A 14256-nucleotide genomic window follows, 5' to 3' on the forward strand; every position below is an offset into this window, starting at 1 on the left:
AACTCCTGTTAAGGCCATCCCATTTGTGGTATATTCTTGTCAGAGTGGCACGAGGGAACCAGAACAGAAGGTCTTCTGCAGTAGAGACTACACAGGTGCCTATGGCAGTAAGGTACCAGTGACAACCCAGACAGTGCAGGATGCTAAGGCGTTCTTCTGAAGGCCAGTCATGTGAGGGGCTTAGAAGATTCAGGAGTAGGCTCTCAGAGATGGCTCCCCAGCCCTCACAGCTACCACAGTGGCAAACAAGAGGAGAATTCTGTAAAGAGGCACGTTATGCACCATGCTAGCACACACCCCAGACCTGCAGGTCTCCACGGTGCTGGGATGTTTGAAAGATCTACACATGTGGAAGGAGCTCTGGAGAAGGCATCAGCTCAGGGAGAGCTGTTTTGTTATTTTTTGGGGGTAGGTGGACAGTAGAAGGTGGGGGAATAGTTTCTAGAAGGGTTCATTCTAGTGGAGGACATCAGTTCAAAAGACAAAATGGAAAGATCCTTCATTCTGGGATGGCGACAGATGCTCAGGAAATGCTTTTTAGAGACACAATTTGCCACACAGCCTCTTGCAAACAGTAAACAGTCAACATAAATTTCTTGAATATCAATGCTGAGTATTTAACAGGGGAGTGGTTTTCCTTTTGAAAACACTTGCTATAGGCACATTGCACCCAAAGTTTAAATAGGAAGATTGGAAATGCTTTCTGGGATTTCCAGGGAGAATTTTCACTAGGAAAGATGTCATGCATGTCAGGGGTATGTCACATGATAACTGAGAAACAGGTCTCTTATTGCCTGGTTCTGCCACTTACTAATCTTGTGGCCTTGGCCATGTTACTTAATGTGTCTGTGCCTCGATTTTCTCTTCTGTAAAATGGGTACAATACTAGTTCCTATCATATGATAGCTGTAAGGAAGAAATGAGTTAATGCGTGTAAAGAACTTAGAACAGCGGTAAGTGCAGTCAACCGTAGTAGCTATCATTGTCCTCCCTATAGTCATCTGCATCTCTGACTATCTCCTACAGAAGGAATATGTAAGACATAGTTAGCCTGCTATATTTATATAGTTATTAGGGCAAATAAATGCTCCCTAATAACTAACAATAAATGAGACAAATGAATACACAGCTGTTTTAAATATTTCTCAACTACTTGTGATTTGCCAGTATAACCTGATAACAATTACAAATGACTTCAGTTTCAGCCTAAATTGCTAATATAAGTAATATAGATTTTCCTTTGAAACCTTTCTCTATATTATTTCAAACAAAAAAACAAAATCAAACTCACTGCCACTGAGTTGACTCCGACTCATAGCAACACCCATTGGGTTTCCAAGGCTGTCAATCTTTGCAGAAGCAGATGGCCTACTCTTTTCCATGGAGCAGCTGGTGGGTTCTAACCACTGGCCTCTTGGTTAGTACGCAAATACCTTAACCATGACATCACCATAGCTCCTTATATTATTTCAAAGAGTCTGCAATTTAAATATCCTTCCTGTGACACAGTGAAATGGAATACTGCTAGAAGCTCTAAAGTTGGGTAGAGGTGGTTGTTTATATACATATGAACTTTAACATTGAAAGACATTTGTTGGAAGTTCTTAGGAGTAGAGAAATAGGCTAGAATGGTTTTAGAGAGATTTCTATTCATTCAAATACATGAGTAACATCTGTGATTATTTACCATCAAAAGTATATTCTAAAATGGCAACTAATTTCAGGATTTTACTGGAAGCTAGGATAGAAGCTGTCTTAAATCCCATTAGTGTTAGCACCATACTGGATTAAAAAAAAACCCACAGGTTTGAAGAAGATTTTTTAAAAATGAGATCATGTGCTGCTCTCAAGCAGACAGTGTTCATTCCTTACTGGATTTTAAGTGCCCATTTAGGGTGAACAGAGCTGATTCAGCTTTTCACTTGAAAAGTAGAATCAATCAGTCTGTCTACATAATAACAAAGTTTAAGGAAAGGTAAACTATCTCTGAAAATACACACTTTTAACTCCTCTGCATAGATTATTATATTTTCCCACTCAGTTCAAAAGATGAAATATTTATTTCCCTTTGGGTCTTTTATTGTATTGCTTTTATAGCTCTACTGCTTTCTGAATGGTTTACTCTTGGCCACTTCTTTCATTTGAATTATTCTAATACACACCCAATTTTAAAGCAATACACATTCATTGTAACAAAGGAAACACAGCAAATCCTGAAGAAATGCACAACTCAGAAACTCAAGATCTCCTTCAGTGCTGCGCCCAACCGCTTGCCCCGGGCACCACCAGGCAGCGTTGGGCTGAATCCCTCAAGACCGTTTCCTTCCCCTATGTGCACAAATGCACACAAGACAACAGATCCTCACATATAGCTTTCTTTTCCAAAAAGGACCAGTTTACTTCACATCGTCTGCAACTTTGCTAGTCTCTCTTTCAATTGTCCCTCTAATACCTGTCAGTAGAAATAGATGGACCTCAGTCTTTTCAATGGCTACCTGGGATCCCACAGTCCTAACATATTTTAATGAAAACAACTGTCAATAAGCAGTAATTTTATGCAGAGAACACAGTGAGTAAATTTTCCATGTAAAAACATGAGTCATTTTACAGATGCTGTTCAACAAAGGTCAACTGAAAGACAATCAGTTAAAATCCAGCACAATTGTAGAAAACATTTTAAATTTTACTGTCAATATGGCTAAAATTCAGTGACTTATCCATTTACAGTACATTAGAGAAAGTGGTAGACCAATTCCTTTAAAGTTAGGTGCCACTTGGCCACTGTCACTGTTTATTATCTACTAAGAAGCCCACGTAGCAGAGCCATTAAATATGTTGAGTTCTGTGTGTGGATGGCTTGTGAGTATCTCCAGAATATTCTTGGCAGGGAAATATGAAAGACAAAGAGGAAACACGTCAAGTTTTGCAAATGAATCACTGATGCTCTGGTCAGAGGTTCAGAGCAGAGGTTAATACAGTATCTCATTCAACAAGGCCCGATTTTGCATGTGGAAATAGTATAGATTTCAGAGTCAGAGGCTGTCTGCCTGCCTGACAGAATCTCAGCTGTTAAAACAGTCAAAGCAGCACCAAGCCTTCTTTTCCCTCCTGTACACAACTGCCAGCACCCCCTTCGTGTCCCTCCTGTCATAGCAACTGTGAACACCCTTGCATCCTGGCATTTGTGACCAATCACTGCTTCACCTCCATCTTTGCCAGGACAGCTGGCTTTAAGGTCCCCGAGGTCAGAGACTGTGCTGACCGACTGGTGCCGCGGAGTGGCAGCGCTGGCCGGGTTCCAGCCACGCGCTGAGCGTCCGGCGGGATAAAGGAACGCATCGTAAAACGCTCCCAGGCAGTTTAACAAGGGAGACCCACACAACTGCTGAAAATTATTTTGCTTTGTTAAATAACTCAAAATCCATTTTTAAATTCCTATTCTTTTCTTTTTAAAAATAGTTTACTGTGTTTTAGGTGAAAGCTTACGGTGTATTAGGTTCTCACGTACCAATTTTTATACAAAGTATTCCATGCATTGGTTACAATTTTCACAATGTGTCAGCAATCTCATTATCTCCATTCTGTTTGGTCTGTTTCCATTGATCTAGCTTCCCTTCCCCTCCTTGCTTTCTCCTCTTTGCTTTCAGGTAAACATTGACTGTTTGATCTCACATAGTTAAGTGCTCAAGGGAGCACATTACTCCCGGTGATACTGTTTATTTCACAGGCCAATCTATTGTTTGTGTGAGAGGTGACCTCCGAGAGTGGTTTCAGTTCCAGGTTAAAAAGGTGTCTCAGAGTGATATTCTTGGGGTTCCTCCAGTTTCTATCGGTCCAGTAAGTCTGGTGTTTTTCTTTTTTTTTTTAAATGAACTTGAGTTATGTTCTACATTTTCCTCCCATTCGAATGAGGACCTTCCATTGTGCCTCTGGTCAGAACTAAATTCCTATTTCTTGAGGGACTTCTTTTTTTTTTTTTTCTCCCTAGTTTTAGAATCAGAGTATTGAGATTGTCCATTTATCTGTGAAAAACTAGTCAATTAAAATTCTTTTCATATTAATCTTTGAAATTTCTAAAAATAAACATCATATAGGAATATTTGAAATGATTGGATGTCTAATATGAAGGACTGAGTAATTAATGAAAATGTCTCATCATTTAGTGATTGAGAATGATACACAGATTCATCAAAAACAAAAACTGAACAATGATCAACATTAACTATCCCTTAACTTCATATTGATTGAGTTTTTATCAATACATTGAATAGATGATATGCTTCTGAAAACACAACAACTATGGGAAACTTATGCGTGTGGTTTCCATTTAAACGTAACCCGCAAAATGTTGTAGTTTCCGTATTTAGTCTTTTGTTCATTAAATAAACTAGTATAGGATTATAGCTGAGAGTTAATTACTTCAAAGAACAGGTAGGAGAGGACAAAACAGCTGTAGTGTGTATCTGTATAAAGATACACAAACACAAATATTTTTAAATGATGTTTCAGGATGTACTACGAGACAGAATGCCCAGTCATCGTTACGGACTGATTAGCCATGACAAAGAGAATGGCTCCTATTTATAAATGTTGCCATCGAGAGCTGATGCTCACCACAGGTTCCATGGAGAGCTCTCATTTGACAGAAAAGAAAACCAAAGCCGCGAGACATACTTGAGCCAGCACACCTAGTGCTGGATCCTGAGAAAGGCTATGACTTTTGGATGCAGAATGATGCCGAAAGTAGGAGAGTTTTAAGAAAGAAGAAAAAAGTTTCCTGTTTCAGTTGCCAAAAACCAAAACCCAAAACCAAACTCACTGCCGTCGAGTTGATGCCGACTCATAGTGACCCCTCCTTGGGTTTCCGAGGTGGTATCTCTACGAAAGTAGATTGCTCAATCTTCCTTCCGAGGAGTGGCTGGTGGGTTTGAACTGCCAGCCTTCTGGTTAGCAGTCAAATGCCTTAGGCACTACGCTACCAGAGCTCCAAAGGGTCCTCAAAATGTGGTCACAGACACCTTGGGGGTCTTCTGCTCCTATTCAGGAGGTCTGTGAGATTAAAACTATTTTCGTAACAATGCTGAGATGTTATTTGATCTTTTCACTGTGTTCACTTTGCACTGATGGTGCAAAAGCAGTGATGGGGAAGCTGTTAGAACCTTACTCCAAATCAAGGCAAACAAAACCAAAACACGCCACCAAGGTGGCTTTGACTCACAGTCACCCTACAGGTCAGAGCAGATCTGCCCATAAGGCTTCCAAAGCCATACATCTTTACAGAAGCAGACTGCCACTGCTTTCTCCCGTGGAGCGGCTGGTAGGTTCGAACTTCTGACCTTTTGGTTAGTAGCCGAGTGTTTTAACCCTGTGCAACCAAAGCTCCTAAAATCAAGGCAGTGGCATCAAAATGTACTAGTTGGTAGTCATTATATTCTTCACTGCCATGCACTGGGAATAAAACAGAACAGTTTCACTTAAGAACGTCCTAGATGAGGCAGTAAAAATGATTAATTCTTCTAAGTGTTGTATATGTCGTTTTAATATTCAGATTGCAATCTGAACTAGCCACTTTACCCGAAAGTACAACTGACAGATAAACTATGGTTAATTGGACTTGGGTACCTGGCAAACATCTTCATGAAAACGAACCAAGTAAGCCTGTCACTTCCAGGAAAAAGATCAGCAGAATTTATTGTCAATGATAAAATTCAAGCTTTCAAGTAAAAATCGGAATTTTGGGAAACCATATGTCTTCCCAAACTCACTGACTTTTCTGATGACATCAACAGTGATATTGGCAAATATTACTTTTTGATATTGTGGACTGTAATGTGACAATATATGGAGACTCCACATAAGTCAGTGAATAGGTATTTTCCCAAGATCAATGAATAAAGTTACAAAGTCATGCATGGGTGAGAGTTCACTCAGTGCAAGATACACCAATGGACTGAATAAAACCCAAACCAAGCCTACTGCCTTCAAGTTGATTCCAACTCATAGTGACCCTAAAGGGCAGAGTCAAACTGTCACAGAGGATTGCCAAGGCTATAAATCTTTATGGAAGCAGACTGCCTCCTCTTTCTCCCGTAGAGCAGCTGGTGGTTCAAACTGAGCCAGTGTACCACCAGAGCTCCTCCCACTGTGCCAGAGGGATTGAATATGACAGTCTTACATAAACATATATCAATCTAAGATTGCAGATTCACATTGCAACTAACCTTTAAAAGACGACCACATGTTGAGTTTTGGTATCGTTCAGAAGATGCAAACTTATTTGAAAAGGCTATGAAACATTCCTTTCCTTTTCAACATATCTGTGCGAGTGGAGGCTTTCTATCATCTACTGCAGCCATGACAACGTATTGTAACAGAAGCCAGACAAAGAAATTTGCAAAAATGTACAGCAATGTTACTTTCTCACTATTTTGTTTGTTTTAGAAAGTAGTTATTTTTCATAAAGTGGTTTTACATCAATATGAAATGAGTTTATTGTTATTATTTTAAATCAATTGATAAACATTTTTATCAGGTCTAATTTCTAATACAATAAATATCTACAGACATAATCCACATAAACAAAAACTCTTTTGGGTCTTCAATTTGTCAGGGGTCCTTTTTAAGGGGTGCTGAGATCAAAAGAGGAGCCCTGGTGGTACAGCAGTTAAGTGCTCTGCTGCTAACCAGAAGACTGGTGTTTTGATCCCATCAGCTACTCCATGGGAGACAGATGTAGCAGTCTGCTTCTGAAAGATTTACAGTCTTGGAAACCCTACAGGGCAGTTCTACTCTGTCCATAGGGTTGCCCTAAGTCAGAACTGACTCCATGGCAATGGGTTTTGGTTGAGACCGAAAAGATCCCTGTGTAGTGCAAACGGTTTGCGCTCAGCTCCTAACTGAAAGGCTGGTGGTTCGAACCCATGTAGCAGTGCCACAGAAGAAAGGCCTGGTGATGTGTTTTTGTAAAAATTACAGCTAACAAAACCCTACAGAGCTCAGTTCTACTCTGTAACACATGGGGCTGCCATGAGTCAGAACTGACTTGAGGGCAACTGTTTTTTTTTTTTTTTAAAGACTGAGAAGTTTGAGAACCACTGCACTAAAGACTGAAAAACAAAACACTCAGCAATCACAAAATTGTCTGTAGCCTTAAAGAGGAAGAGAAAGTGAATGAGGGGGGTAGGGATGGAGGGAAGGAGGGAGGAATGAAGGGAAGGAAGAAAAAAGGGGGAGGGACGCAGAGAGGGAAGCAAGGTGGTGAGGGCAAACTGTGGGTGCAGCAGATCAGAGAGGGCATGAGAGGTAACTGAAGGATGGTGTTCAGACTCCTGTGGGGGAGGGCAGATGGGCCACTACACAGGCGGCAGAGGAGCTGCAGAGGGAAGAAAGGCTTTGAAAGCATGAGGTCCTAAAGCATGCTCCAGGGCTGAGAGGGCCGGCCCAGCGGAGAGGCAGAGGCCGAGCATGCAAGGGGCTCTGGGAAGAGCATGGTCCAAGGAGAGGGGGCAGAGAGGGGATGGGTCAGGGATGCAGACAGCAGGAGCCTGGATGGGCCTGGACCACACCAGTCCATCTCATTCTCTGAGGACGTGGCCCCAGGCCGTGTGCCACTCTGGCCTGTGTGTGCTTGCATAGGGTGCACACCCCACCCCTGCACACCACAAAGCAGGTGTGAGGTCCGCTCAGCAAAGCAGGGCTCCGCTTTGGTCTGACTGCCTGTACGAGGGTGCTACAGTCTCCCCGTCTGTAAAACCAAGGACAGGAGCAGGTGATTCATAACATAAGGTCCTTTTCAGATTTAAAATTCTACAACTTGTAATTCTATAAAAATAATGCAGCAAGGTCACTGCTTAAGTGAAAGAGCCGGTACCATTTATTATGAGAAATTAAGGACTACACGTACGAAACACAGAGCTGGGATCATTACTCAACCACAGCTACTGAGTGTCTCTATTGAGTGGTCATAGTTTCTAACTAAAAATTGGGACAGAGCCCAAAAAAGGATTCTTTTTGAATGTGTGAATTTATTTATCTGACTAATCTTTAAAAAGGCAAAGAAATTAAATCACTCTTAGTTATACATCAAATAAACTGCATTAACGTAAGAGAATAAAAGTGCATGAAATAAGGACCTATCTGGAACTCTGGGGCAGAAAGGAGCCTCTCCTGGGTGCTAGTTGCAGGCTCTACAAAGGAAATGGACATCAAAGGCCCCTCCCCACTAGGAATGTACACGACTAACCAAAAATCACATTTAGGGGCATATCTAGTTTTTGCTATGAAAAAAATTTGAAACCTTCTAAATCTACAAATGAAATAATATTTTTCCTTCAATTTACCATTTTTTTTTTTAGAAAGCCCTGATCCTTTGTTATGTGTTATGCTATCAGTCCTCTAAATGATAATAAAGCAGCCTTCCATTTAAAAATCAGTCTTCATCTCCAGAAGCTCTTTATCTTTGTTTCTAATTGACTGTTGATTGTCTGCAGCTTATAATAGCTTAAGCTTCTCTTATCCTGACAGCAGTAAAACATACTTGTGCTAACTGAATCATAACTCAACATATGTATGTTTTTCAAGTGTGTGTTGATATCACATACGTGGATTCTATAGTGTTTTTTCTCAGTTCAGTAATGTCTGTCTAGAATACACCAAAAGCACCGGTCTACATTTTTGTATTTTATGTTGCTGCATCAGATACAGAATAAAGTGAGTCAATGTGGAAGAGGGACAGACACAATAATAAATCATCAAATTGACCCAAGTATGGCATGCTCAATATCGACTGGGCTTCTGTGTGAGAGGCCTCACAAGGATATTCAAGTTCAGTAGCACAGCAACGGGTAACCCAATTGGAACAATGGATTCTGAGGCAACTTCAGTGATGGGTATCATCCCAGGCTTTGAAATGAGTTAGTTCTACTCTTTTAGTGTCTAGGGTATTTTTAACTGAGGATGCTGTATTATTTATATTCCAGGCAATCAAATGTAAATTACTCAGAACTCTCTGTACTTCTGCTCGAACAATTATCTAGTGTGCTGGATGATTTTTTTTTTTTTTTTAAGATCACCTAGGAGACTGATGAAGGCAAAGCAGGGCAAATTCCAATGAGAAGGGAGAGACTCTGGAGGGACTCATTTCTTCAGGGCTACCTTACTGGACCTCTTACTGTGCGCTCGTAAACATACTATTAATCTGTAGTGAAACAATCTGATTGCTAAGACATCTGTGTTGTAAAAGAATCCAGTTTAATTTCTGAATAATAACATATCCTCATTTGTTACAGTGATAAAACTCTGATAATAGAACTATTTTGGATGAGTGTATTTTGCAAGATGTGTGTGTTGTGCAATATCCTCTCAAGGGCATTGAAATCTAAGCAATTTTCTTGTATTATTAATGGATGCCACTATATTATTAATAATACTCCTGGAACTAAAATGTAAATTATTAGGAAATATTTAAATCTATGGCTATCAAGGTATACAGCAGCAAAAAGTATGTGATTTTTTTTTTTTTTTTTTTTACATCTTTTACTAAATATATTATAGAAAAATATCTACAGATACATAAACTCCTCCAGGAAGAACTAGAGTATTTCACTTAACACAAAGAAGCCTTTTTGTTTTTAACAATAATCACAGTTATGATGATGTTTACAATGATTTATTTTGCTTCCATGGCTTTTGCAATAAAATAGATGTTATCCCTTTGTGTGTGTGTGTATTTTTGGGAGTTGGTGTTAAGTTGGCTCCGGTTCTTGGCAACATTATGGATAACAGAACGAACCACTGCCAGGTCCTGAGCCATCTTCGTGATTGTTGGTTATGTTTGAGTCTACTGTCCTGGCTGTGATATGGATACACACACACACACACACACCACATAAAGGATTTAGGGATGTTTATGGAATGTAATACAGCAAAGAGATGAAAAAAACAAAAAGACAGGGCTGGTGGTGTGATGACGGGGTAAGGAGTGTGGGAGACATGAGCCATAACTTACTAAAGTTAGGCAGGAAAATTGGCTTTGAGCTACCTAATGGCCAAAGAAAAATTTTAAACTTCATACTGAATATATGGAAAAAAAACATATAGGACAGCACAAACAAAAAACGCCTGTCATCCACATCAAAAAGAAAAGTTTTAATTGAATCTTTAGAGAGAGGACACTAAACCAGGCACTGGATGGCATGGTCATGACCCCTACAAGCTAGGCACTGGAGGTCTGCTTATGACATCTCATGGAGGGTTCCTGGGTGTAAAATGCAAGCGTAATGCTGAAGAGGACCTTGGGAAGGCTCCTCTGGCTGTAGACAACGTGGTCCCAGCACACAGCTCTCTGACAGTTTATCCTGATTTGGGAATATAAACCAGAATAGTTAGCAATTAATGGACTGCATTCATTTTAAACTAGTTCCTAAGTGTTCAGTTTTTCTCAGCTGTGTTTTGGATAAAAGTTGGTTGATTAACGGTTGACAGTAACTGAAGTTACAGTCTTTCGGTACGCATTCTGCTATGCACTCTAAGGGCAAATCTTGAAAACTAGCGCTGTATCAGTGGAATGCGTGGGTTGAAGGGGTATCTTCAGGTTGTTTCCTTAGAACTTCTGAGTTCATTCAATAAACAAATGAGTACTCAAGGACCCAAGAGTTTGCATAACAGAACATGGCCACATAGGACAAGGACTGAGGCTCTGTTTCACTACATTTTGGATTATTAGAGTACTTGTTTTCAATTGTTAGTGTTTGAATCACCAGGAGCGGCTGTTAAATTCACCTTAAAATCACCTTTCTAGCCTTCATGATCAGATAGTCTAAGGCAGTAGCTCTCAGGTGCGGCCTAGAAACCAAGTAATTCTCTTGAAGGGGGTCCAGGAACAATTCGTGGAGACCATTAACCTGCATGTACATTTCAGACCATCTTTCTCTCATTTTTGATCATTTTGTTTATAACACCTCTACTAGCTCATAACATGGAATAAGGTCAGAAACTCAAAACTGATGCTGTTTGTTCTAAAATTTTTATAAAATGTTTAGTGGAGGAAGAAGTTGAAACTACTGGCTAGTATGTCTTTCAATTATTTGTAAATTTCATTTATCGATTCATTATGATTTGAGCACATGCTATGTGGCAGGCATCATCATTCCAGATGCTAGGGATTTGTCAGGGAGCAGATGGACATGGTCCTGCTCTCTAAAAACAGCATTAGTTCTTACCTGAGTCCCTAACAGGGAGAGAGCACTCAACACTGCACATGTTTTTAAATTTCACCTAGGTCTTCTCACTCAAGTAATAAGCACTGATGTACTTGTTCATATTTAGTTGTGTGAGCTACTCCCCCACTTGCTCTTGAGAGTCCAAAACTAGAGTCACACAGAACTTGGTATTTATCTACAAGTAAATGGCTGTTTTGTTTTCTGCAAAAACAATTATCTTCACCAGATTTACACATTATTCCTATTGACTACATGGAGGTAAAAAAAAAAAAAAAAAAAAGTGCCTCAAGCTATAAAGTTTATTTATAAAGTTTAGTTTGAATACTAAACTTAAGATTACTTTAAAAGACAAAACAAATGTTACTACCTTTTGACATTAAAAGGTGTTCATTAAAATAAGTCTTCATTTTATAACAATTCTATGCTATAGGAAACATAAAATTCTTAGAGTTATAATTAACACATGCAACACTGTTCATAAAAAGTTTTAACTGCTCTTGGATTCTTTCTTACTTTCACACAGGGAAACATACCCACACTCAGCAGGACATAAAGTAAATACTGGCTTTTATATATAACAAAAAAAGTTACCAGTGAAAATGTGGCATAAAGGTTACTATTGTCTGAAGTGTACATCTTTTCCCATAAGTCAGAAACTTCCTCACTAAATATTAATTTGTATAATGAATAAAAGACTATAGGCCTATTCCGTCGATGCTATGTCTTATTTTTTTAACTTTTGAACAAAACATCTTCATGACCTAATTTCAAAACAGATGATTCTACTACACTTGTGCTTTTTACTATAACCTGTCTAAACTGTTTTAGAAAGTAAGCAGATAATAATTAATTAATAATTGAATTAGTAACTGGTAAGACTACTAACCACAGACAAAAAAGATACATATTTTGAAAATAATTTGTTAGTGAAAATGATGTATTTTGCATGCCGTTGAAGGGTTCTTTACCTGCAAATAGCTGGGAAACATTCCTGAAGACCTTTCTTTTTAACCAAAGATCCTTCAAGGCAGTACATAATGATGTCCATGACCTTTTACAAAAGAAGACACAAGTCAAAACTAATTTCAAATACTTAATTTCCAAAATTTGAGTTATCAATGCAGGCCTCGTTTGTCCAGGGCAATTCTACACAGTGCTGTTTTAATGTTCACTTTAAAACAGAACAAAAGCAAATTTTAACACCGATGTACCTCAGCTATCCTTTCAGCAGTGAACAAAATTTATAAGACAGTGCAGTACAAAGAGGAAATTATTTATTATAAAGGCAATTAATATTGATGCACAGTATTAGTAACTCATACTTAAGCACATTAGACATTTTTTTGTATTTATAGTGAAAGACGTCACTGAGAACAGAACCTTTAAAACTTCCTCTAATGCAGATCGATTCCATGTGAATGGTGAGTGGACAAAGCATTCATTTTGAAATCTGGGGAAATTTAATTGACGCCTCCAGAAATGGTAGAAAAGTGAACTCATTTTAGTTAAGACTCACTCATTCACTCATTCTTTTAGACACGCTGGAAACACAGATGCTGATGAAGCTTACTGAATTGGAATATTTAAGTTTGTTGATGTAACACTTAAGACAGGATATTCTTACCTCCACAAGAAGATCCACAACATCTGTAGGCATCTTCTCAATGAGAATTTCAATGACTCTCAGAATTTCCCCTTTGGCTCGTGCAAGAGTCGTGGTGTGGACATTCTGCTGTGATTGGGTGTTTGCTGCTAGTGCAGTATGTCTGTGCACCTACAAAGACATTTCCACACTGTAGATGTGATGGAAACTTGACAGAGTGTTACATTTCTAGCCACTGGTTTCTTTCATTTTTCCTTATTAATAGAATATAAATTTAAAAAGAATCAACAAAAACAACCCTCTTAGGAGGGGTCAGGAAATACTTTTGATTGCAAAACAAACTATTTTGATAATAAGTACTCAAGAAGCATTATCTCATAACATTCTCTAAGTTCTTGGGTATTACGTGAAAACTGACTATCTCATTACCCTGACATTTTTGAGAAGAGACAGATTAAAGATTTGTGAATTTGTTACATTTGGTGCTAAGGAGGAAGACAGGAAATACCCAGAAAAACCTTTAGCACTGGCAGTCAGTAACACACACATCACTTACTCTCAAGGAATAATAGTAAATGAAATGCATATGGCACTTACTATGTCCCAGGCACCATTTTAAGTGTTTTGCAATCAAGCTGGGAGATTCAGATTCATATGCTTCAAAAACAAGGAACATTATAAATAATATAAAACCAGTACGATCTTTTCCCATACAGATTGAAAGCTTTATTGTTCAGAGTACAGAGAGCCTTGGTGGGTGCTGGAACAGCCCTGGTGGAGCCCGGGAAGAGCAAGGGCCATGGGGGTAGGTGTGGGCTGGAACAGTGAGCAACACATTCACTCTAACACTCTAAGATCAAAAAGAGAAGTGGAAAACTTGTTTTAAAAAGGTAATATACATGGACCATTGCACTGAAATATTTTAAAATTACCTTCCTAACCAAATGCTGGAGTAGGATAAAACCAAAGCATAGATGCTCTAGCGTTTCATTTAAAAAATACTCAAATGCCAGTGGTGCAACTTAAATTAAAAGTGTAATTGCTTACTCTCTTTAGAAGGCACGTCAGTGCCTATCCTTTATAGAACCTGTGTATGTGGGCAGACTGACGTGAGGCTATTCAGTGTTCTTCTCTGTGCGAATTCCACCGCTGGGATAAGAAGACAAAAGTCTTCTAGGACTAATAAAACTGTTCATTTATATACACATGCACTATGAAAACAAACTCACTGCCATTGAGTTGAATCCGACTCACAGTGATCCCCTTTGGTTTTCGAGGTGGTAAATCTTTACGGAAGTAGATTGCCCAGTCTTCCTTTCGTGGAGTGGCTAGTGAGTTTGAACCTCCAGCCTTCTGGTTTGCAGTCAAATGCCTTAGGCACTATGCCACCAGAGCTCATTATATTCATAATTCATAAACTATATATATATCTAT

At 39.1% G+C, this 14256-nt stretch overlaps 1 protein-coding gene across 1 annotated transcript in view; it reads right to left on the reverse strand.

Moving 5' to 3' along the window:
* The window catches only part of WDR7 (WD repeat domain 7), a 526340-nt gene that overhangs the window by 110846 nt on the left and 401238 nt on the right, over window positions 1-14256 (reverse strand). The window contains exons 23-24 of the mRNA XM_042780241.1: window positions 12844-12993; window positions 12188-12270 (exon numbers count right to left, since the gene is read on the reverse strand). Coding sequence (XP_042636175.1) covers window positions 12188-12270; window positions 12844-12993 — 233 coding nt within the window. The remainder of the gene's footprint in view (window positions 1-12187; window positions 12271-12843; window positions 12994-14256) is intronic.

The sequence above is a fragment of the Orycteropus afer genome, unplaced genomic scaffold (genome assembly GCF_000298275.1).
Source record: "Orycteropus afer afer isolate SDZICR_OR568_19922 unplaced genomic scaffold, OryAfe1.0 scaffold00029, whole genome shotgun sequence".
NCBI classification, from domain to species: domain Eukaryota; kingdom Metazoa; phylum Chordata; class Mammalia; order Tubulidentata; family Orycteropodidae; genus Orycteropus; species Orycteropus afer.